Raw genomic sequence first — 24528 nt, 5'->3', positions numbered from 1 at the left:
AGTAGGTCAGGACCCACCACTGCAGGTTTGTGTGGCTCTCCTGATGTTGCTGGATTACAGCTCCCATTTGCCACAGCCAGCATGACAAATGGTGAAAGACTCAGAGCTGTAGTCCACCAACATCTGGAGGCCCACATGTTCTCACAACAGCAGGAGGATCACAGATAGAGAAAAGTGGGAAAAGTCGAAAAAATACTCCAACAACTTGAGCCTGAGAACAGAGCAAGAAGTGCAACACACACACACACACACACACACACACACACACACACACACACACACACCCCAGACTGATAATACACACACACACACCCTTATGGAATGTGTCAGAGCTAGCTTGCTTCCTTTAAATAGCTAATAGGTACCTGAAATTCCAGATCTCATCTCTCTAGTTAAGTTGATTAACCTGCTAAGAAAAACAAGAACCTAATGCATGCTGCAGCACGTTTAATTACCCTTTGTAGCCATTCTTATAATTGTCATGTCTTTCTGTAGAGAAGTACAAGATGGGGAGAATTCTTTTTTTAAAACCATGGCTTCAATTCGCAGTGAATAGCTGAAAAACAAACAAAATAAGCTTTATAACTCAGGTACAAGAGAGAGAGAGCTTATGGAGAATAGAACGGGCTTAGAGTTTCCTTACTTTGGCACTTGGATTAGTAAGTACATAAAAGAATCTGCTTGACACAGTTTTGACGTGTCTCCACTGAAATCCTTCAATTTCTTTACCTAGGAGGAAGAGGGTGGGGAGAAAAGAAAGAGAGAGAGAAGACATTTACATACCATAAAAACACACACACCTGTCAATGATCAAACAAATGTTACAGAGTGATTTCAGGGTCCACCATAATTACTTACAAAATTTGTTTTTGAGGCTAGACCTACATACTATGGCAGGTGGCTGCAGCGAAAAAGACTTATAAGCCCCTCCCACCCCGGTAACATCCACATGTGATGTGATGCCATTGTCTCAGCGGCGAAACTCAGCATGGATGTCATGACATGCATTTAGTACCACTTAAAGTTACCAGGGGTAGGGGAAGAGAGACGACATGCCAGGCCACTGTTTCCAGTAGCAACCTTTCACCTTCTGTAACAGCTTATTCCAGCCAAGCATACTTTGTTTAACACAAATATTTACGTTTTTGCAAATCATGGTAGCATACAACTAAAGCAGGGATGAAGAACGTGCAGCCCTCCAGATATTCTTGGACTGCAATTCTGATAATCCTTCACCATTGGCTCTACTGGCTAAGGCTGATAGGTGTTTCGGGAGGGCCACACATTCCCCACCCCTAATCTAAAGCATTCCTCCCATGTCCTAAATATTGCACATGCTAAATAAGCTAACACATTTCTCCCTTATGCCCCTACATGTATTTATTTTATTTATTAAATGTATTTCTTAGCTGCCTTTCAAAACTGTGGTTTCCCAAAGGTAGCTTCTAAAACAGTAAAATTTGGTATCAAATTATTAAAACACTTCAGTTTAAAAATAAAATACCATAAAACTCACATACCATAAAACTCATACCATAAAGCACATACCATAAAACTCTTTCAACTACAAGTCAAGAAGAACAAGTATATTCTTAAAATCCTTTTAGAAGCAGCCATAGAGAGGAACAGCTGCGTGTTTCTTGAGAGGGAATTCCACAGTCAGCAGGAGCAAAACATATATGCAAAACATTGCTTAGGACAGCCTTCCCCAAGCTGCATTGGCCATGCACTGATATTAATGGAGACTGGCCAAGGGGATCATATTGTTTATTTATTTATTGCATTTCTATACCGCCCAATAACCAAAGCTCTCTGGGCGGCTCACAAAAATTAAAACCATTCAAAGTATAAAACAACAGTATAAAACCATAATATAAAATATTAAACGAGTACTCTTTCATCCTATTGGCTGCCAGTCCATTTCTGGGTCCAATTCAAAGTGCTGGTAGCACTTTGAATTGGACCCAGAAATGGACTGGCAGCCAGTAGGATGAAAGAGTACTCGTTTAATATTTTATATTATGGTTTTATACTGTTGCTTTATACTTTGAATGGTTTTAATTTTTGTGAACCGCCCAGAGAGCTCCGGCTATTAGGCGGTATAGAAATGCAATAAATAAATAAATAAAATAAATAAATAAAATGCCCAGACCCTAAGATCAGGTACAGTAGTTCCTCTCTGGGATCCCCTACCAGGTGGGAAGAAGAGGGCCTTTTCGGCTGTGGCACCCCAGTTGTGTAAATGAGCTTCCCAGAGAGGTTCGCCTGGTGCCTATATTGTGCTCGTTTCGGTGCCAGGTGAAGATCTTTTTATTCTCGCAACCATTTTAGCTTTTCAGTTTCTTTTTTTTATCTGGAACTGTATTTTAAGTTTTTGCACTGCTTCTGTCTTCTGTTTTGTTATTTTTATATTGTAGTTTTTAAACCTTTAAGCTTTTAACCTTTAAGCTTTTATATCATCTGTAGTTTACTGTTTTGTATTTTATGGTTTTAATTGTTGTGAACCACCCAGAGAGCTTTGGTTACAGGGCAGTATTAAAATGTAGTACACAAATAAATAGAATGCTGGCTGGGAATATGGAAGTTTGAGTCCAATACATGTGGAGGGCACTATGTTGGGGAAGGCGGATTTAGGGGTAGCGAAAAACTGTCAAGGAGTGAGTAGCACTGCTAGGAAAAGCAAAGTCCTGGTTTACACAAGATTTCAATTTGTACATTTGACTGCTTTCCATCATCGAAATGTTCCGTCTGACAGGAATCAGACATCCAGGGGACTACAAGATCAACCTGCAAGTTGTCACAAATCTGGCATAATGTACACACACCTGGCAGTTAATAGCACTCAGTACTATGAGACAGCCTGCCAACACATTAACTCCGTAACAGATAAAAAACAAGTTGTGTCTCATTTTCTCTCTCTGCATTTCTCCTTTAGGGGGGACAATTTCACACATTCTTGGCCTGTGCTCAAACAAGGATACACGCCTTTCATTATCTTTGGAACGTGTAAGCCTCCCCATTGACATATTTTACAATTTGAGGGTGGGTTAAAAGGAACGTGTAGAGGAAATAATTTTTAGAAATTAAATAATAATTCCAAAAATATAGAACTTCGCAATTGGCTCTTCCTGGAAAAGTATTGCTAGCCATTCAAACTGGAATCTATATTCCCAGTGACCAACATGAGTTTTGTTTATAGCTCAGACTGAAACACACAACTAAATTTGCAGCATCTACCCCTCCCCTCTCCCAAAAAAGCAATTTCTGCAGCACATAGATAATAAAATTGAACCACTCATATGCAGTATGAAAATTAATAAAAGCAGGATGTATTATGTATTTGGTTGGGATCAACTCTCTTTAGTCCTTCACAGACACTGAGCTGGTTTGCACATCATGACCAATGAAGGGTTAAGCAATATCCTCTTCCATCTTGCCCTACACAAGCCTTTCTCATCCCAATCTCACCATAACCCTTTTGTATACCTGATGCTGATTTCTAAAACTACCGGTATCAGCCCTGCAAAGAAGTCACAACCTGTTTCTGTATGACCTGGTTCACACAACACGATCAGCCATGGTGGGTTGTCACCAGGAGTTGTTCCAGGATAGCTTGTCGTGACATCTGAACCGTGAGTGGATTTTTAATTATGGGTCATTTCCCACAAACAAACCACCCTTAGAGCCCATGACTTGTTTGGCTGTTCAGGGTGACTTGTTGTGATGTCCGAACCCAGGAGGGCTACTTCACTGTGGGTTGTCAGCTAGAGAGCCACCCACCAAGAGTGGCAAAAGCACCTGCTGCCCCTCACAATCTCACTGGTGCCAAAGCCATCAGTGCCCTCTGCTCCATGCTCCTAAAAATCAAGAATTACACCATGGAATGTCTTCAATGCATTTGCAACCCCTTTAAAAAAAATATTATTTTCAGTTTTGCACAAGCCCACACAGTTCACACAGTCCACTGTTATGAAATGTGTGTAATTTACCCTTCCCCTTTACTGCTCTACAATGAAATTTTTGTGTCTTTACCAACCCACCTCACTACTCTGCCTTGATATTTGTGTAATTCTACTAATCCCCATCCCTGCTCTGTAACCCATATGTATATCTGACAGGTAACAACAGAGACCAGTGAAGGGAAGCGACAAGCTCAAAGGGAGGAGAGGAACTGAAAGTGGCTGGCTGCTATAGGACAAGGAACTTTGTGGATGGGTGTGTGAAACAGCCCCCCCCTTTTTTAAGGTGATTAATAGCAAAGCAAACTCCAAAGTTAAGGATGAAATTGACAATGACCCTGATAAGAGGGAGATATTGGTATGCTGGGATAAATGGCAGACAGGAGGTCTTGTGCTCCTGCATACATACACAAGTCCTCAATTTTAATAAAAAAAATGAATTCAGTTTGTGAATGCATTTCCACATTCATAAGGGCTTGGAAAATTGTATGCATTTGATCTGATGCCCTAAGTGGGGGCATTTCCAGCAACCCCAGCAGACCAATTGCAGAAAGGGAGCTGAAAGGAACGACTATTTCTGCCACAAGGGTACCGGGGATACATGTTGGGAGTAGGTGGGAGGACTAAAGGAGAAACAAGCCATGGCATGCCACAAAGTACCTGGCCGTCTGTCAGGGGTAATGAGCAAACCACCAACCCCCTGTAGCTTATTCTCGACGTGTCTTAGCATGACGTACAAATTTGCCCTATAATGGTATAAATCCTTAATCCTAATCTCAGATTTGTTGCTGGGATTTGTTACGAATTTATCTTTATAACTTTGTATTTTTGTTATTGATCTATGGTTTGGTAAGTATCTCTCGGTGAGAATGGTGGATTTGCAGGTGTGAGCTGACTGGCTGAGAGAGTGAGAAGGAGGGGGTGAAGCCATACTGTGCTATACAGTATGTGTTGTGCCTGTCTGAAGGAGATGGGGGATTTGTTGTGAGAGGATTTAGATCTGAGAGGGATTTGTTGAGACTGGGTTTAGATCATTTTAGGAGTGAGAGAAAGAGAGAGAAGTTCATGCTGTTTGTGCAGGGATTATATGAGAGAATGATTTTGGAGTATTGTGGATGAAAGGACATATGTTGATTTAGGAGTTTCTTTTTATTGTTCAACAACTTATTATTGTGAGTAATAAAGCTTCCTTTGTTTATAAAATCCTATGCCTCCTGCTAGTGGCCGTGTAAGTAGGAGGTAATAAAGGGAGAATATAAGGTGAAAGCATAAAGTCTGTGTGTCCACACAGAGGGAGGATTGAATAACGGCTGGGCCTGAGCCTTAAAGGCAGCAAAAGCAAGTGTGTGAGAGAGAAGGTAGTTCTGCTGTGGGTGAGAAAGTCCTTAGAAGAAGGGAATTCTCACTAGGAAAAAGGTGGAAATTCCAAACAGGAATTATGTCTTGGTTTGGAGGTAATGTAGTGATGTGGCATAGACATTCTGCACACATTTAAAGGCACTCACTATTCCACATATCTCACAGCTGAGCCCCAATAGTTAAGTAGTTCTTGGGCACTTCCCTCCTCAAAAAGCTGTACCAATACCCTGATGTTTTAAAACCTGGAACACTTAAACTGGGTCAAAATTTCCTTTGCTCAATTTATACTGAGCAAACATGAATTTGTGGTGTAGTCATTACCGTGAAGCCACTGCCATGGCTGACATCAGCCAAATGCTGACCTTTTTCATATGGGTTGTCTGGATCTCAAAGATACTGCCCATGACTGTCTCCCCCTCTGTTGAAATTATGGGTATTGGTACGGGAAATAACACGTCATCTAAATATCTATATTTTACTGAACTAGCCCCAGAAAACATCTATCAGGTGGTAATCATTTTATAAAAGCAATGCATGAATTGGACCTTTGAAAGATACTAAGTTACTACCCACTGAAGAGATCAGAATACTTCTAAGTAGAAGCATTTTTCTCTTTTATTTTTATTTATAATATATTATTATGTTATTACAGCTTTTTTTTTCTCTTGCAAGAAATTACGTGGATTACTTTTAATTATATATTGTTTTAACTTGGTTCATGGTTTAATTTGTTTTTAGCTGCGTATATTTATTGTTTTATACTATATGCTTTCATCTATATGCCGCCCTGAGATCTTAATGATTTAGGGCGGGATGCAAATGCTATAAATAAATAAATAAATAAATAATTACATGGTCTTCCTTCTTCCACTCCCATTTTATCCTCACAATAATCCTGTAAGGTAGGTTAGGCTGAGAGTCAGTGACTGACCCAAAGTCACCCAGTGAGCTTCATGATCAAGTGGGACTAGAACCCGGATCTCCCGAGTCCCAGTAAGCATTACTCTACACTGGGGGCACAGAAGAAGCTCCTTGCTAATAGTATTCAATACAAATGCGGCCCAAAAGCAGCTTTAGAAAATCCAAGCAAGAGTAGGGTGAGAACCATCTGCTCCTTCCCACTGGTTGGAAATATCTGAATGGTCAAAAGTGAGACCTCATGCTTTCTGCACAATTCTGCAGATATGCGATAAACAAGTTCTCATATTTGCTTGACGTTTCTTGAACTACAGGGTGTGTTGCATTAGCAAGAGAGTCATGACAAACCACATGTAGGTCTTTATTTAGACACATAAACAGCAGGGCTAAGAACTGCCCAAGAACTTCATGTGCTGCTATACCTACTACTTTCTGAAAGGCAGGTGTGGAGTTCAGAATACCCTGCTGGAACTGATGCGGCACTGGCACATATAGAGAAGAGGTGTGGAAAATCCAGGAGATATAGAGGAGTGGGTATAAAATGGTGGTGGGGAAGAAGTAGTACAGGAGTATAGCAACTGGTTAGTTATATTCAAGAGGTTCTTAAACTGGGAGTGGAGTGGGTGGGAGAGAAGGAAGGAAGACCTTTACCAAGCAATTTCAATTTCATTATTTTTGTGGTCGTATATGTACAGATCTTTGCATGTGCAAAGACGTTTTCAAAAATTCATAAAGACACAAGGCCATTTGGTAAATGTTGTATTACTTGACAAACAACAAGCATTAAGAGGCATAGGCAGCTTGTCATTTTTCCATCTTCATTGCGACTGATTTCTATTTTTCCAGCCCACTTGCATGTCAGCTTTGGCACATCTTTTAAAGCCACAGAAGGTTGGGGCGTGCTTAAGTGCCTTGCTCCCAACCGCACCGGCCACTGACAAATGAGAAATTGGTCCTTGCTTGCTGTGCAATACAGAATAGCTGCTTCAGACAAGAGCACCAGAGCCTTGCCCAATGCTTCCTAATGAACCTTTTACTACTGATGGCAAGATAGATATTTTGGCAAGCATTCTGTGCAAACGCTGGAAATATTTCAATGGCTGTCACTTGCAAACAAGGCCATACATCGCTCAACTTTGAATCAATGAAAGCTGAATTCTGTAACAATGTAAACTAAGCAGACCTGCATAAACAAGAGTTCACAAATTCAGTCACCATAGGAACTGCCCATCCTCCTTGGCAGTCATCCCTGCCCTCATCTTCAACTTCCTGTGCTTCAAATGGCAGCCAAGATCCTGCCTCTCCCCTGATCTTGGAACTGGGGTGGGGGGAGAAGAGGAAGTTTCCCATCTCCAACTTTATGCTGGATTTTCGAGACATTCGGAGTATCTCTGAAGTCTCTGCTCCTCCCTGAGCCAACTTGGTGGGGAGTGGCACAAAATATGGGGACTCCTGTATATATAAAGTATTCGGGGCAGAAGTAAGATGTTGTGCGGTAAACTGAAGTGTCATTCCTGTCACCTTCTGAAATATTTTTACATTAAAAAGATGGTAAACTTTAAACCAAAACGGGTAAAGCCAAAATGTTTTACTATGCACCCAGTATTAAACACTTTGATTTGCACAGAATCGTGGCACACAGAACACTAGCTGTGGGCGGGCATTAAAATGCTTTTCTCAGAGTCTAAGACCTAAAATCACTACTCTATTTCATATGCAGCCTTAAGGGCAACCCTAGTTTGATTATTAACATGCTAGTTTCTAACTTCCTCAATCTTTAACTAAAACATCAACAAAAAACTAGGTTGTATTAAAGTGAAGTGTAATGGAAGGGAGGGATCTGTGAATATTTTAATATTTGTACACTGCAGCAATAAGATATTCAAGTTGAAGCATGCTAGATGGAAAATATCCAGGACATGACACACATTTGAACAGTTCTAAGTTGTGTATTGCAATTTCCTCTCTTCCTTGGACTTTGCCCTTTGCCCCTTTCTCCCACGTTCCCACACCCACATCTCATTTGGTGGCTCATCAGCTTCACCAATCCAGTTTAAGGGCTCTATAGCACACAAGCTATTGCTGTCATTGTATAATTTCTGTGAACTCCCATTCACCCAGTTTAAGCTACACCTTTTACAGAGGACTCTCAAGTCTACCCTTAACATTCCACACTTCCTTCAAAGCCATAATCTTTCAAACATTTGGCTGACATTTCTTCCTGAATGTCTCCCCTTGCTTCCCAAACTGAATGTGAAAGTCATAACTGACCTTTCCTCATAAAAACACACATGCAATCACACACAATTCCTGTGCGACAACCACTAGATAAACATATTCCCCTTTGTTCCCAAACACACAACCTTGGCAGCATCTTGAGCAACAGCTCTTCCTTCTCTTCCCAGACACAAGCTGTAGAAGAGATGTCTTACTGCTTTGTCCTTTTTCAGCGACTCTTAAGATTTAATTCTTTTTGACAAATACTCCCCGCTAGGTCTCTTTCATTGAGCAACTTTTTGTCAGCATTTTTAACCCCTTCTCTTATATCTCTTATTATGCTGCTCATACGTCTGGGACAGACCTTCCATTTCTATATATCAGGGTCCCTGCCTTGCTCTCTTGGGTGTAGACCTTTTCTTGTCCTTCTCCATTGTTTTGTCAAGTCACACCATTAATCCACTAAGCAAGGCTAAATATGTAAAGAAAAGTTATTTTCAAAAGGAGTTCTAGAACACAACAGGAAAGGAGTAACTAAGCATCACTAATGTACACTGATGGTTCCATAACAACAAACATTTCAAGATTTAGCAACAAGCATCCTCCTAAACAACACTTGTTCAAAATTGCTGCAAGACTTCTGTAATGCCAGGTTTTGTGGTGTTAGTCAGCAAGTCTACACCTAAGCACTATATTTTCGGTATGAGACTATATACTGGCCAATTAGTGCATTTTTCCCATAACAGACATTCAAGATATGTAAACACACACACACACCAGCGTCTCCCAAAACATGTAGTCATTGATCTCAGCTCAAATTGCAGCAGGTTGCCACACAATCCATTTCTTACCTCTTCTGTTTCTGGCAATAACTTGAAAAGTTCACGTAGAATTTCAGAGCTATAGAGATCGCTTCTTGCTGAATGAAGATCTTCAATTATGGATTCAAGAGATCTTAGTGGGGAAATAAAAACAAAATATTAGGAACATTGTGTTTCAAAAGACTAGAACATTATATATCTTTCACCTCCAAACAGAACCAACTTATTTTTGTATTGTATGCCGTGACAATTTCTTTGCAATGCAATATTGACTGGCAATATGATATTATGTATATGGATGCCCTCCAAGGAGGTTCCAGTGAAATTTATTTATTTATTTATTTATTACATTTTTATACCGCCCAATAGCTGGAGCTCTCTGGGTGGTTCACAAAAATTAAAAACATTCAAAGTATAAAACAGCAGTATAAAACCATAATATAAAACACAAAATTAACACAAAAGGCCTTTTATGTCCAAGAAGAATGTGTTAATGCCAATGCACAATTCATATATAAAGGAAGGGGTTTTTTTACAAAAAGAAAATACCATTTTTAAAAGATAATGTCTTTCTGTCCTCGAAGAGAAATTTAAATGTAATTTTCAGTTAACTATCTATCTGAAGGCTGCCTAATACTGCAATTTCAGTTCTTAGAACTGTAACTTACGATCATAACATGTATGTGGAAAACACAGTACAAGCCAAATTGACAATTTTTTTTAAGCCAGATTAAGCTTGCAGCTATATTACTCATGGCTGAATATTTCTCCATTCCTGCGATATTAATATCACCAAGTTTGACAGTTGCAATAGTAATGTGATATCTTACTTTTTAAACTGCTTGAGAAATATCCCAATATTCATACTTCTTTTGGCACCCAAAATATTAATCTGAAGGGAAAAAAAGGACAACAAAACGCATTAAAAGGCTTGTTCAAACAGAATGTTTTAATCATGTTGGATTACTTTGCTCACACTTTCTGGCACAGCAAAGCAGAAGAAAATTCTACCCCATAGCAAAAGCAAGGATAGTCTGTCTTGACAAAAGTAGGTATGCAGATCATTCCAAACAGTGCGCAAACATTCACACCATTGGAAGAGCTTAACGTTACAACCAGGTATAACTCTAAACCCAGAAATATGGAGAGAGTTTTAACTGCCGCTAGCTGTTTTCTACAGAAATGTTTCAATGCATGTAACATCTGCATCCAAAATAGTGCTGGTAATGCCAGCTTTTCAAAAATTATTATTACTGCATTTGAAAATGCTCCAGAAATCTCAGCTGGTCAAAATAGCTTTGCCATGTGCATTGGCTTCCAGTCCATGTCTGGCCCCAAAAGTCCTGGTATTAACCTTTAAAGCCCTAAACAGCTTGGGACCAGCTTACCTGAAGTATAACTTCCTGGACCTAACATCACCTTCAGATACCCTTTTCTGGGTTTTCCCATCAAATAAAGTAAAGTGGACAGCTATTAGAGAAAGGACCTTATCACTGTTGGCACTCCGGTTGTGAAATGCCCTAACCAGAGAGGCTTGCTGGGCGCTTGGCTCTTTCATGTCAGCTGAAGATCTCTTTATTTTTTCAGGACTTTCAGATGTTTTGTGTTTTTTAGATCTTTTGCATTGCTGTTCCCTCTCATTGGTTTTACTTTGGTTTTATTCTGCTGCTGTTTTTATTCTGTTTTATATTTGGTTTTATATTTACGGTTTTAACTTTTACTGTAAACTGGCCAGAGAACTTTGTTACTGGGCTGTGTATAACTCTTACGTTACACTACTGGAAAAATTACAAGAGCTGGCATTCTGGTAGCAGAGGCACAACCACTATCCAAACAATTAGCACAATTAGTGCAAGCCACACTTATCATAATGAAGTTGAACTGAGTTGTGTAATGCCTTGTGGATTATTGTAGACATTCTTATATATTTGTGTTTTAATTTCTGTATGATTATTATGTGTCACTAGAGGACTAGGTCAATAGGTGATATATGTATAAACATTTTAAAATAGACTCTTCTACCTAAGTTTCCAAGTTATGCTGATTAACTGTTTCTTTTAATGCACATGTCTAATACTATACACTGTTTCACATGAACAAATACAAGATGAGTTGAAATTATAGGAAAAGTAATTATATAGTCCAAAGGATATTCTAATACAGGTTTCCCCTAAGTGTTGCTAGACTCATGTTTATCTAACTACTCACCTATATGAATCCATATTTATTTATTGCATTTATATACTGCCCCATAGCTGAAGCTCTCTGGGCGGTTTACAAAAGTTAAAACCAGTAAACATTAAAACAAATATACAAAGTTTTAAAACATACAAAGCATAAAAACAACAGTATTTAGTCTTTAGGGAGTGGACAGGTTAAAAACCCAAATAAGAAATACATCAGTCCTAAGGGAGAAAGAAGTGTGGGGCTTCATTTTGCAAGGTTCCATGGTGGTTTTTGTTCTGGGCACTTAACAGTGGAAATAACGTCAGGATTGTAAAGCTAAGGTATCCTATTTCTTGAACTTTGATTCCTTTTTAAAAAAAAAAAACAAGAGAAATGAATCAATCTAAGCAACAATATAAAACAGCACTTCAGCCATATTACTGCACCATGTTCCATACTGGAATCTAAAAAGTCAGCAACAATTCTCTGGAACTATGCCAAATTATGTCATTAGATTAATATTTTACAACAGCAATCACCACCACATTATTTATTAGCAATAGATAACTATTTTATGACAACCGTCACCTGTGGGCCATTGAACACCAGCAAATACAGATGTGCAGAACTGCAATCTCCACTCAGCCACACACTATGACTAGCCTAGTAATACCCAATTAAATCTCTCTCAGCCTAACACATCACACAAAATAGTTTAAAATTGAGATATGCTGGATTGTAACTTGCCTGAAGTCTTTGTGACAGGGTGGGGAAGAAAAATCTAAGTTAATAAAATGCACTTGTCTGACTCGTGCATAGTCACTGTCATAAATCAATCGTTTCCATACTACAATGCTGATCACACGAGTGACTTCAGAACTCTTCTCTGAACGAAGTTAGGATAGGGAAAATAGAAACATCAGAACTGAAAGGGAAGGGAGAAAGAATCTGTAATTGACTATTGATAAGTGAGACCCAGAGTTGCCTGGTAAATTAGTTTGTCAAGATACTACATGCACCCTTAGAATTAGATTTGAAAAATGCTAACATTGATATAGCTTCCTTGTTTCTACATTTTTAAATTATTTTTACTTAAGACGTTTGCACTGAAAATTTTTGCAGTCTCACATAAAAAGCAGCAATCACTTCCCAATAATCACTAAGGCAAGGAGTACATCATTAAAACAATGCCTAGTGCAAGTTAAAATGTCATTACCAAAGCTGTAACTCATCCGTTCTCAAATGTTTTTCTGAATGTACTGTCGCTGACTCCTAGAACTGCAATCCCATTGGCTAACTGATAAACCAAGATTAGAAATGACTTAAAGATGCATTGAATGAATGTAAGAGAATCCTTTCACCAGCACACAGAATTTTTTCAAGAGACATTAAGACTCCAGATCCCTATTGTGAAGGGATGGGGACTCTTCAGTGACCAGTGCCGATGTTAAAAGTGAACATGCAGAATCACACACACACATGTGTAAGAAAACACATCTGGGCCAGTTTGCACGTAACAGCCCATGAGTAAAACGTTGAGGATAACTAGGAAAGCGTGGCTGTGCTGCGTATTAGCTTATAGTGCATTCTCCCTTTACCAAACATACACCTACCAGCACCCTCTTGCTCACGCTCGGGAAACACTAAAAAACAGAGGAAGACAAGCAAGGGCAAAAAAAACCTGTTTAAGTGTTGCTCAGTACACAGTAATTATATGTGCTTTTACATGTAAATGCCACATTTTTATCACTCCCAAATCCTGCTTGGCATTCCTGTCAACTATCTTCTCATTCTGAGGTTTGACCTTGTTCTTGCCTAAAGGAATGCCAGCATGTTTCCATGTTTCATTATTCTCTTGACCGGAGACTACAGTTTCCGTGGAACCTCCTGTCTTCTGACCTAAAGTCATGTACAGTCATCCAGATGACCAAGATCAAATGATAACTATGTGAAATGAACTTGCACAGTCGATACGTCATTTCTGTTAAGGATATGCGGCAGACTGTAGTTTGGCATAACCTGTTGGATTAGCTTGCAATCTTCTTTCTGCCTTTGAACCTAGAATTGCAGGAAAGGTGCACTGACTGAAAACTGAAGCTACATTTTCCATTATCCAAAATCCACAGTTACGCAATGCCTTTATTAGGACCCAAGCAAAATGCCACAAGACTGTGTAAGCTTTCGGGTTCTCCAAAACTCTCCGTCAGGTTATATAGGGCACACAGAAAGCAGGGAAAGGAGGAAATAACAACAACAACTAACAGGTACACTGCATTTTGTTCCACATACTCTTTTGTGGCATTTTGGTTGGTCGGTCCTAATAAAGGTATTGCCTAAGTGCAGATTTTCTTTTCCCTTCATGGACCAGCACGTTGCCTTTGTTTTTTTTATTTTACATCAAGATTATCATGGATTCTTGAAACTGAGCCTAAAGGCTCTTTTCTTCAGCCTCTTCTTTTATTTTTCTTCTGCCCGTTACTCTTAATTATTATAAATGGAGCTCTTCTCTTCCCATTCTTTTTGGTTACTAACTATCCTAATATTTCCTCAGCTTCTTGAGTCCTGATATTCTTTAAGGGAATTGTGTGTGGCAGGGAACACTTATACCTCACATATTATGAATGAACCTCAACCCCGTGACTAACATATACTGAAGTTCTTCTTTGAATGTAAAGAAATGTGGATTTTGAAGGAAAGGTCTTGCTTCCAGCTCATACAACTTTACTGCAACAATACAATAAAAACTGTTGTTTTTATACTGTTTTTATGTTTTTTTTTAATTTTTGTATACTTTTAATGTTTACTATTTTTAATTGTTGTAAACCACCCAGAGAGCTTCAGCTGTGGGGTGGTATATAAATGTAATAAAATAAATAAATAAATAAATAAATACACACTGAATTTTCATTCAAGCATAAATGTTTCCTCCAGGTATAAAAAATCCAGAACTACAGGGCAATATCCTATGCTGCCCGTGTGCCAATGGGAAGCCTTTACTAGCACAATGGGGAGCTAGCATTTGCTAATGCAACCAAGCAAAAACACTCATTTCTGGAACAAGGCAGGCTAGCGGAGAACGCAGAAGACTTGTCCTGACTTTATGAAGCACTAACTCCACCTGGCATTAGCGATGGGTCCCAGTGGCACAACACCATCAGGGGTGAGAGGGATCTTCAAAACTCAGGTGGAGGCACTTTCCATGGGTGGAGCTCCACTCACATAAGTGGCTCTGCAGCTTATTTCCAAACATCAGTTTTCCTCATCTGCACAGGAATAATTCACATTATACTCTTTATCAATTAAGACTTCCAGTTTCCATCCTCATCTGGAATACAATGGTTTTTTTTAATATCAAATACAGATTATTTCTAATTGTGTTCCTCAAAGCTTTATGTCCTTTGTCGGTTTATTTAGCAACCATCTATACAAAACTGGCCTGAAATAAAAGGACTGACCTCTAGAGGTATAGATCAGAATCTCAACAACATAGCTTCAAGTAATGATAAAACATTGTGGAACTAAACAATAAAAAATAAAGACTCATATATTCAGTGGATCACCTTCTTTAAGTTATCCCTATCCTTATTCATGCACCACTCCCTTATTACTGAAAATTAATTGCAAATTGGACACCTCTCTAAGGACCATTTAGAGCCTTTTCTCAGAACTCTATTAAGGGGCAACAATGGCTTTCAGTCAATCCAGGTGGTTTCCGCAAACACACTGAACCACTCAAACACGTGCCAGTCCCACAGGATGAAGCCCGCATGGAATGACTTTTAGTGCAACATCGCAACTACTTGCAATTCTCTCTGTGTGCAGCAGCCACTGCTGGAAGTTAGTATAGCAACCTGAAAACTGCAGCTGCCATACAAGACGGGGCCAAACCAGGTTGCCTTTGGGGCTCATATTTGTAGCCTGAACTAGCACTAAGTGAAACATATGTGGTGGCTAATCCTCTGGCCTCCCACTGGGTTTCACAGCCACTTCGAAGCAGTAAGTCTTCTCATCGCCTCCAAGTACCTTGGAAGCTCAGAGTAATATTGGAGTCAAGATCCTACTCCTCCCCAATCCTCTGTATGTACTAAATGACTCAGAGGAGGGAGAGAAAGAGGATCAGGGTAAATGGCAGCCATAAAATATTTATTTATTTATTTTATTTAAAACATTTGTAATCCTCCCTATATCATTAGGATATCAGGGCGGAGTACAGATAAAAGCATACCGTATAAAACAATAAATATACACAGCTAAAAACAAATTAAACCATGAACCAAGTTAAAACAATATATAATTTAAAAGCAGTAAAAACAATTAAAACAATTAAAATAATGCTTAGCTGCAAAGGCCAGCCAAGATTTCTGGACTCCCTGACAAATATTGTAGCACACTGTGATGTGTTAACTTCACATTGTGGTTAGCGATATGGTGAAGCAATTGTTCTACTCGCTCACCACTCTGGGAACTGCAACCCTAATGGCATCAACCTTTTCTCGACATGATAAACATAAAGCCATATGGCAACCATTTTCTGAAAATACTATTAGTGCTTCAATGAAACACTCTCTCAAAACTGTCAAAGTATCCCTGCCACATGTACAGCTATCGCCTGTCAGCTTTCATGCACACTACTTTTAAAAACACGATGGTCAATCAAAGTGTCTGGTCAAATGGATCTGGAAAGCTTAGGAGGGAAAGAGGAAAAATGAAGGAAATGAGATGCTTAATTTTCTATCGCATTGTAAACCATGGCAGAAGTTATTTAGAGCATGCCAGGCAGAAAACACAGTGGTTTTTCCACACACAAATCCCAGTGTAAGTTGCAGTATCAGGAAACCAAAGTCTGGTTCAATCAAGCTGTATTTCCAGCTCTCACTTGTACATGGCCCTATGCAGGTCTTCACAATATTCTTGTCTCACACATGAACATGATCCATTGGGAATCAGAAGTATCGCTTCATTTTGCCTGCGACCACTTATGAAGGAGGAAGCGGAGAGGGAAGGTTCAAGATTGGCTCTAAACCAGGAGTGGGAGGCCTTTTTCAGTTCAAGGGCTGGATTCCGTTTTTGAGAAGCTTCCAGGGGCTACGTTCCAGTGGTGGGTGGGGTCAAAGGCAAAAATGGGCAGGACTGAAAAATCCACACACAGCCCAATTCCATTGCTACCAATTTTATCGTAGGCATGACGTAAGCATAATCAGCATGTCTACTCACAATCAATCAGGGCAAGCTGCTGCAGGACCAGGCTCAGAAGATAGCAGGGCTGAATCAGAGCTTGACAATAGCGAGGGAGAGCAATGCCTCCCTCCCTCTTCAATGTGATTCAACCACATCCCAAGTAGCCCTGCTGAGGTATAACTGTTAGGTCTGCCTGCACCCTTATCTCGTATTTGAGGCACATAGCAATGTGCAAAACATACAAAACATACATTTTGAGGTGGACCAACTTTACATCCTCTGGGGCAGCAGATCCACCTGATCGTCACTGTAGATTTTTAATTGGTGGGGTTTCATTTCATGAGACAGTTTCACATAGCATACAATAGTTTCTTTTTATAATCACACTCAACTTTTGCATGCAATATTTTATGTAGATTTGTTCTTTTGTTACTAAGGGAAAATAGTTTAAGGTGTCAAACCACTTACTATGGAATAACACCATTTAACATTTATAGACCTACTTTGAAATAAAGTGGTTTCAGTGCAGCGGCAAAGGCAATAAAAATCTCTAGGTGCAAACCTCTCAAGAGGAGGTGGTCAAGAATCTGAAGTAAAATTTCAAATATACACAGACCTACGATTAGTGCAAGTATATTTATACATCCAGTTCCCTCCTTTTCCCTTCAACCCTGCCAAAAATGTGTGCGCCTTCAGTCACACCAACTCCTTTGTAAAAAATCAGTATTCAGACAGAAAAATGCTTCCCGGCAATTTTCCTAAATTTACTCCTGGAATTACCAGGTTCTTCATCTTGTTTAGGTCTATATGCTTGAACATGTATTTTCTGTATAATTCTACCAAAACCTGCATCATTTTCTTCCAATTGTGCTTGCACAATATCTTAGAAATTTCCCCCAAACCACATGACGACATTCCCTCCCTTGGCACCAATCCTAACAAAACCTAACATTAGCAGTGTTCCAGAAGTCTGAGTCAGGATTTAAGCATTACTATTGCAAACAAGTAAAAGTTTAGAATGGCACAACCCAAACATGCTAATATATTGTAAAAAGTGTGTGTGGGGGTGAAATCTCTTTATGGAACAAACACCCAAGAATGATAAATAAACAAGGTAAGTATTTATGCATTCAATATCATGTTTTTGTTTTTGTTTTTAAAAAGCATCCCATTTCATAAATATTTATACAAGGATATTCACACAAATACATATCGTTGCTTTACACCAGGAGTGGGAAGTATGTCGCCTGTGAGTCACATTCGACACCCCACCCTGTGCAGCGCCTACATCCTCTACTGCCTCCAACATTCCCCAAAAGAAGTTTTAAAAAAATTAAAATTGCCTCCAAAAAGGGGTCTAGAGCACTATGGAGCACCAACAAAGCCAAACAACATGCAAATAAGCTATATTGAAGGTTAGATCTGACCTTTTTGTGATGCTCTAGACTCCATTCTTTTCATTAAATTATTTTAATGAAACCCTGGGTTGCCTGACGGATTATGGCTTGTGGTGGGGGATCAGGTGCTTGGAGGAAGGTAAAAATGACACCCAGACCTCCCAAAGTTGCCCAGCCCTACTTTACATAGATTTAGCCATATGTATTTACAATCTTCTCTCAAGTTATTTTAGATCCATTTCTTGAGCCATAAAAGCTTAATGGGTTTTTAACTTTTTAAAGTCTAGCCTTTCCTGTAGTGTAATGCACTCCAAAGTAGGGATGTGCTCCGCTTCTAATCGGACCGGTGAATTAGAAGCAGAGCGGGGGGGGGCTTTGCCTGCCCTTAAGGCAGAGGCGAAGAGGATTGGGGGGCCGGCGGAGCGTGGCGAAGAGGATCGAGGTGAAGGCGGATACTTTGCCTCGATCCGGAGCTCCGCCGGAAAGGTAAGTGAGGTTTACCGGGCGCTGTCGCTGTCGCCCATGCGGCGACAGCGGCAGGGCCCGGTAACCCCCCCGCCCTCCTCTCCCTTACCTGCCTCCGTCCCCGGTCTGTCGGCGTCTTCAATTGAGCCCGCGGTTCAACCAGGAAGTCTGGGCCGCTTCGGATCAGCCCGCGGGGCATAGCGGGGGGTCTGTGCATACCCCTACTCCAAAGTATGATTACTCAGAAGCAAACCCACTGAGCTCAAAGGAGATAACGTACTGGTTTGTGTGCTTAGGATTGCAGCCTTAATGAACTTTAGGAGGCATCATGGCATCCTATGTTACTACTAAGTCTTTCTGGTTGGAAGCCAAAGGACTAACTTTGCAAGAGTATGGGCAGCATGTATGTCTTTTTTCTGCAGCACTTCCTCAAGAGGAAAGCTGTCTTTGAAACAAATATTTGCTTGCCTCTTCAGTAGCAGGAGCTGCTGCACAAGTTTCAAAAAGGAAGCATCAACACAACGTCCCAGCTCATGTGTACATCAAATCTGATGCCCAACTTTACTTTTTCTAAACTTTAATTCATATACTTATTAGCCTAAGCTCCTCCTCTCTTTACATGGACCTGCTAATTAACACAGATTACATAGTTATGCATCCACTAAGGAGACTAGCAATACCCTGAATGTCCTGAATTCACAAGTATGTGTAAGCAGATCTAACAAGTAGCCAGGACAAAGAGCAAAAGCAAACCACCGCTATGTGGGTCCACGCTGACTTAACGAACATGTCTTGCTGCAGGAGCTAACGTCACTTCTCTCTCTCTCTCTCTCTCTCTCTCTCTCTGTCAAGTCAATGCAAAAAGTGATCTGAACAACAGATCTGAAAAACACCATTGCTCGTGCATATTCTGTTACTAATAACCCACGTCTGCATTCAGAATAATGCAAATTAAACAAACTTACTTCAGTTGTGTATTTAAACTACCTCAAATTAAACATTTCAAATGAGGATATATGCTTTCCCAAGAACTAGCATAATAAAGGAGAGAGTGTCCATATATGAAGGGAAGACCTGTAATTAAAGAGCTAGAAGGATCACCTGGGCCAGGTTCCATAAATTCGCTCACCCCATTCACCAGACCAAGAGGGGAGCCAGGCTCTGGTGAGCAAGATGAACCTCAGCTTTTCCTGAACTAGAAACTAAAGAGGAGACAGGATGAACCCCACTCGCTCCCCAGATCCAAAGTTCAGCTGATGCCTGGAACTTGTTAGGGCTCTGCTTCTTGTCTCCAGCTCAGGGCCATAAGGGAGAGGTAATGCATGGACTTGCCTTTATGCCCAACCAATTGGATTGCCAGTCAGGCCAGAGATAGAGCTATCCACCCCTTCCAGCTCTGAACACCAGTCAGGAGCAAGACAAGGCACCTCTATGTGTCCCTTCTACCACTGGAAAATGGGAAGGAAAGCTTTAGGCACAGAGAAAGAGCAAGCACCTGTCCACCCCACACCCCACACCCTCACCCCGGCTATGAACTGTTGGAAGAAGAGTTTTATGCCCCCCTCCCAGATCCAAGGTTATTGCTGGAGAAAGGGGCAGGAATTTTTTTCCTGATCTCATGATGCATTTCAGAGATGTAGCACATGGTCATGCACCTTGGGGGAGAGGCATCCTAGTGATTACAGAATTTGTTGACCCCTGACATAGAAAGCTGTCTTATACTGCTGAATCAGATCCATCTAGCCCAGTATTGCCAACACTGACTGGCAGTGGCTCTCCAAGTTTCAGGCAGAAGTTTTTCCAACCCTATCTGGAGAGCCTGGGGATTGAACCCCAGGACCTTCTGCATGCAAAGCAGGTGACTTATCACTGAGCCACAGCCCCTGCCCTGTGTATATAGTGCAAGTTCTGCCAATCCCAAATTCTAAAACACAATCCAAGTATTCCATGGGTTTTGCTGCAATTATGAGGGCTAGAAGCTTGCCTTTTTAGTGACAACAAATACTTTTAAGAGACTAAATACCATGTTCTGTGCAGTAGGAGTCTTCTAAATATAGTCCCCAAAAGATTATAGGGACTATAACTCTATGGCCAATCCAAGGCATGGTTTTTCAAATGCTCTCTTACAGCTCAGCTGAACAAATTAATTACTATCTAAAATTTGCTGTGACAATGCACTCAGCATTAATTATATGTTAAAGCCACCTTGTGAAAATATTTGGAAACGTGTAAAATTTTAAAGTGTAAGATTCTTACTATTGGTTTTGTGGTCCAGGAAATCATTTTTTATACATTATTTTCTCAGCCCCAGAAAACATTGGCACATGCCACTGGGCTAGCAGAAGCAGAACTCCTCCCCCTCCTCCTCCCCACAACAGTCTCTCCAACCCCCCTGAAAATGCTATAAAGAGACCTTGCTGAATGGGGTAGACTGTGGTGCGGAGAGCTGAGGGATCCCGAAACATCAGAAGAGATCCGTTCATGGACGGTGATACTACCTGATTGTGGGGGATCCTTCAGCTACCCTATTCAAAGGTCTTCCTATCCTCTGTGTAGCATGTTCGGAAGGCTGGAGAACACTGGGGCGGAGGAAGTGGGAAAGTTGCTTCCACAACTTCTTCAAACTACACTTGCCTAAATCTATATCCAATTCATTTTATATAAATTTGGTTCTCTGAATGCAAGACTTTTTTTAATTTCTGAATGTAGGGTTTATTTTCATGAGATTACAAAAGGATACAGCTATGCATACTATATTAAAAACCGTCGAGGGTACACCTTTTTATCTATACATCCAACAGTCTTCTCTGTTCTTTGGATCCCAAAGATCTCAAATAAAGATTATAGACAATGTCACATTATAAATACAACAGTTCTACCTCATAACATAAAAGGTTTTGATAAATGGCGGATTCAAGTTACTCCATTGTCCAAAAGTAAACGGTTAAGACTTCAATTATTTTTTCTGATACAGTAAGATCACAGCACAATATTAGGAATCAAGATAAATAAAGGCAAGTGATTTCAGCCAACCAGCCCCAAGCTGTTGCCTTCCAGATGCTTTGTACTACAACTCCAAGCATTCCTGGACTTTGCCAATGCTTACTGGGATTGATACAAACTGGAGTCCAAAACATCTGGAGGACACCAGATTGTTGGATTACGCAGCTAAAAACAATCCTAGAAATTCGATAGAAATTAATAACAAAGGAAAGATTTGTTTCAATACATGTTCATGCTTACCTCTTGTTTGGTATCTTTAAATGACCTCCTTGAGACTCTGCTTCTGGAATCTAGGGGTGCAGTTTCTTCTTGCTGACCAAAGAATTCCTCAATTGTCTTTGTGTCAATCTGGTAGTTCTGTTTAGCACCAATAGTCCAGATATTGTTTTTACCGCGGACTTGTTCTTCAGGGATAGTTTTCCAGAAGAAACTACGTATTCGTTTCTTCTTGCTCAGATGGCCATGTCCGTTTACCAGCTGTGGCAATGAAGTTCTGCTCAGTACTGGGGGTGGAGGTGGGGGTGGGGGTGGCACACCCACTGTTGAAGAAAATCCAGCTTCTGTGGACAGACATGATGGCGGTGGCAGTGGTGGCGGCGGCGGCGGCGGCAGCTGCTCTTCTGGTTCTGTTGTATCTCCGATCATTAATCCAGCTTCCACTGAAATAGCTCCATTTTCTTTATCATTGATCAAGGAGACACAATTCATAACATGCATTTTACAGTCTCTCTCTGTGGAGAGAGAGACTTACTTCCTTGGATGTGCATGTAACATCAAGCAGCAGAATAGCAATTTATGACTTGTGCATTGAAATTTTAATTTACCATCAGCGAAGGAAATTCAGGAAATCAGTCATCTCTCTGAAACCTGCAATGAAATGTAGCAGAGAAACAAAAAATTAGGAGGACTTGGGTGTATTTTGTATAAGTGCAGGAAGGAGTATGGCTGAAGCACCAATTTGTAGGCTATGTACAAACAGGATTACCAATCTAGACATGCCAATTACTAGCTCCACCCTAAAGTAGTTGGACTTTAACAGTCACCCCAGTGTGGTGTTTGTAATCAACAGAGCTGGCAAACCAATGCCCAAGGCCTATCTATTATTTGAGTATATATTCAAAGGAAGGAAGACGGGCACAAGACAGACATCCATGGCCGCAGCCAGCAATTTGCTCCCAGGTTTTACTGCAGCAGTTCCATGGCTCAAGGGACAAGGTGTTGTTTAAAACTGTACTGCACCACCTGCCTCTTTTGCAGTAAAAATTACTACAATGAAATCAAGCCCCCTGCAGGGGAAAGTGTCACCTTATAGTGTCAGACAGTAGCAGAAATCCACAGGGATACACACAAGAGTTGTTGTGAAACTAAGGCCCTTTCTACACCTAAGGATTATCCCAGGAAAATGGGGGGATCATCCTTGCCCGCTCCCGGGATCCCCTGTGTGTCACTGGATGCACAGGGATGATCCCGGGGGAAAAGGCAGGTGTAGAAATGGCCTAAGAGAAGTGCCAAGGCATTTTAAGCAAGTTGCTTTTCTTTCAGGGGGAATAAGCTTCCAATACACAAACATGCGATGCTAACTGCCTAAGAAGTAAAAAAAAGAGAGAGAGAGAGAGAAAGGGATAAAATATTATCCATACCATACATATGCCTGTGCTTTAATAATACAAGTCCACATTCAAATGCCAAATTAAATGAACGCTTACTGCAGTAATATAATGCAAGGGTGAGCAAAACGCAGCCCCATGACCTTGAGTGTGGCCCACATCCCTGTTGCTGAATTTTGGTGATACAGACGCAGGAACGAACAACTGGTGTTTTTCTGCCACAATTCTGTGGCAAAACACAACGCAGACTCAGAAGTGCCAAACGTAGCTTGTTTCAAGCTAAATCTGGCCCCTCTGAATCTCCATAGCAGTTTGTTGCTGAATTTCAACAGCAAACAGCTGAGGGGGAGGTTGGCCTTGTGGGCGGTGTAGCAGCAGGAGAGCAGCCCCCCAGGGGAGTCCAGTGGCTGGAAATTGTTCCCCGATTGCCTAAATTTGCCCACTCCTGTATAGCGGAAAGTTCCTAGCTATTAAGCAAAGTAAAATAAGGCAAATTCTCTATCATCCAACGACCAAAAACTCAAGCCATTTTTAATCTTTTATCCTATATATTCCAATGTATAACTGAGACAGGATCTACATTAGTGCTTTAAAACAGTTTATAACAGTAGTGACAACTGTTGAGGCCCAGGACACACTCCATATACAGTTTTCAAACAGTTTTCAAAGTGTCATATCCTGCTTGGTGTAGATCTGGCCTACTTTGCTCAAACCATAATTTAAAGACAACCTAAAACTTTAATACCTACTCAAAGTATCTTTAAGAAGAAAAGGTAAAGGTAATTTACACTTTGCTAATGTAAAGACAGGGGTAGTCTATGCTTCTGCCCAAACACCAAACACTTAAAATCTTATTCATGCTACATTACAAGAATTAATTGCAACCCTTGGTCCCATGATTTGATGGTTACTTATCATGAACATAGTTGGCATATCATCATCATCAACAACACTGTAAATGCCACACAGCAGCAGGAAAGCATGCTTTACATATTCCATACTACTGTTTTAAATTGCTGTCCTTAAAGCGCGCAAAATCTTTGACTACCTCTTCAAAAACAAAGTTTGTCGTATGAAGTTAATGACAAAGAAAACAAAGCAGCAAAGTTTCTGTAATGGCTTTTGATTTTTAGCAAATTTACCTTTAAACCTTCAAGGTTCTCCACAACTTCAGGGGTAATTCACCATCTGTTCTTTGAAAGGAACCCTTTAATTTTTGCATCAGGGTAGGGCACATATTGCTTGGCCTTGGTTCAAGTTAGCTTAAACAAAAAACGTATTTGCCCAGTTTGGGGATCTCCCTCACCCCCCTGGATTACAGCCCAACCTATTCATCAGGGTCTCCTAACTCTTTGTGTAATATTTTAAGGAGGGCTAGAAGGGGGTGCCATGGGGAGAAGGGGACAGCAAAGTCCCATTCTGCTAGTGGAGCTGCACA

At 40.5% G+C, this 24528-nt stretch overlaps 1 protein-coding gene across 1 annotated transcript in view; it reads right to left on the bottom strand.

Moving 5' to 3' along the window:
* Positions 1-24528, bottom strand: part of FHDC1 (FH2 domain containing 1) — a 44528-nt gene that overhangs the window by 13332 nt on the left and 6668 nt on the right. The window contains exons 2-6 of the mRNA XM_063135250.1: positions 21724-22350; positions 10105-10166; positions 9305-9407; positions 644-729; positions 456-556 (exon numbers count right to left, since the gene is read on the bottom strand). Of these exons, the coding sequence (XP_062991320.1) occupies positions 456-556; positions 644-729; positions 9305-9407; positions 10105-10166; positions 21724-22200 (829 nt within the window). The 5' untranslated portion in view covers positions 22201-22350. The remainder of the gene's footprint in view (positions 1-455; positions 557-643; positions 730-9304; positions 9408-10104; positions 10167-21723; positions 22351-24528) is intronic.

Source organism: Elgaria multicarinata, chromosome 10 (assembly GCF_023053635.1).
Source record: "Elgaria multicarinata webbii isolate HBS135686 ecotype San Diego chromosome 10, rElgMul1.1.pri, whole genome shotgun sequence".
NCBI classification, from domain to species: domain Eukaryota; kingdom Metazoa; phylum Chordata; class Lepidosauria; order Squamata; family Anguidae; genus Elgaria; species Elgaria multicarinata.
Note: the sequence above shows the minus strand (reverse complement) of the source record. Positions and strands in the feature narration are given on the sequence as shown.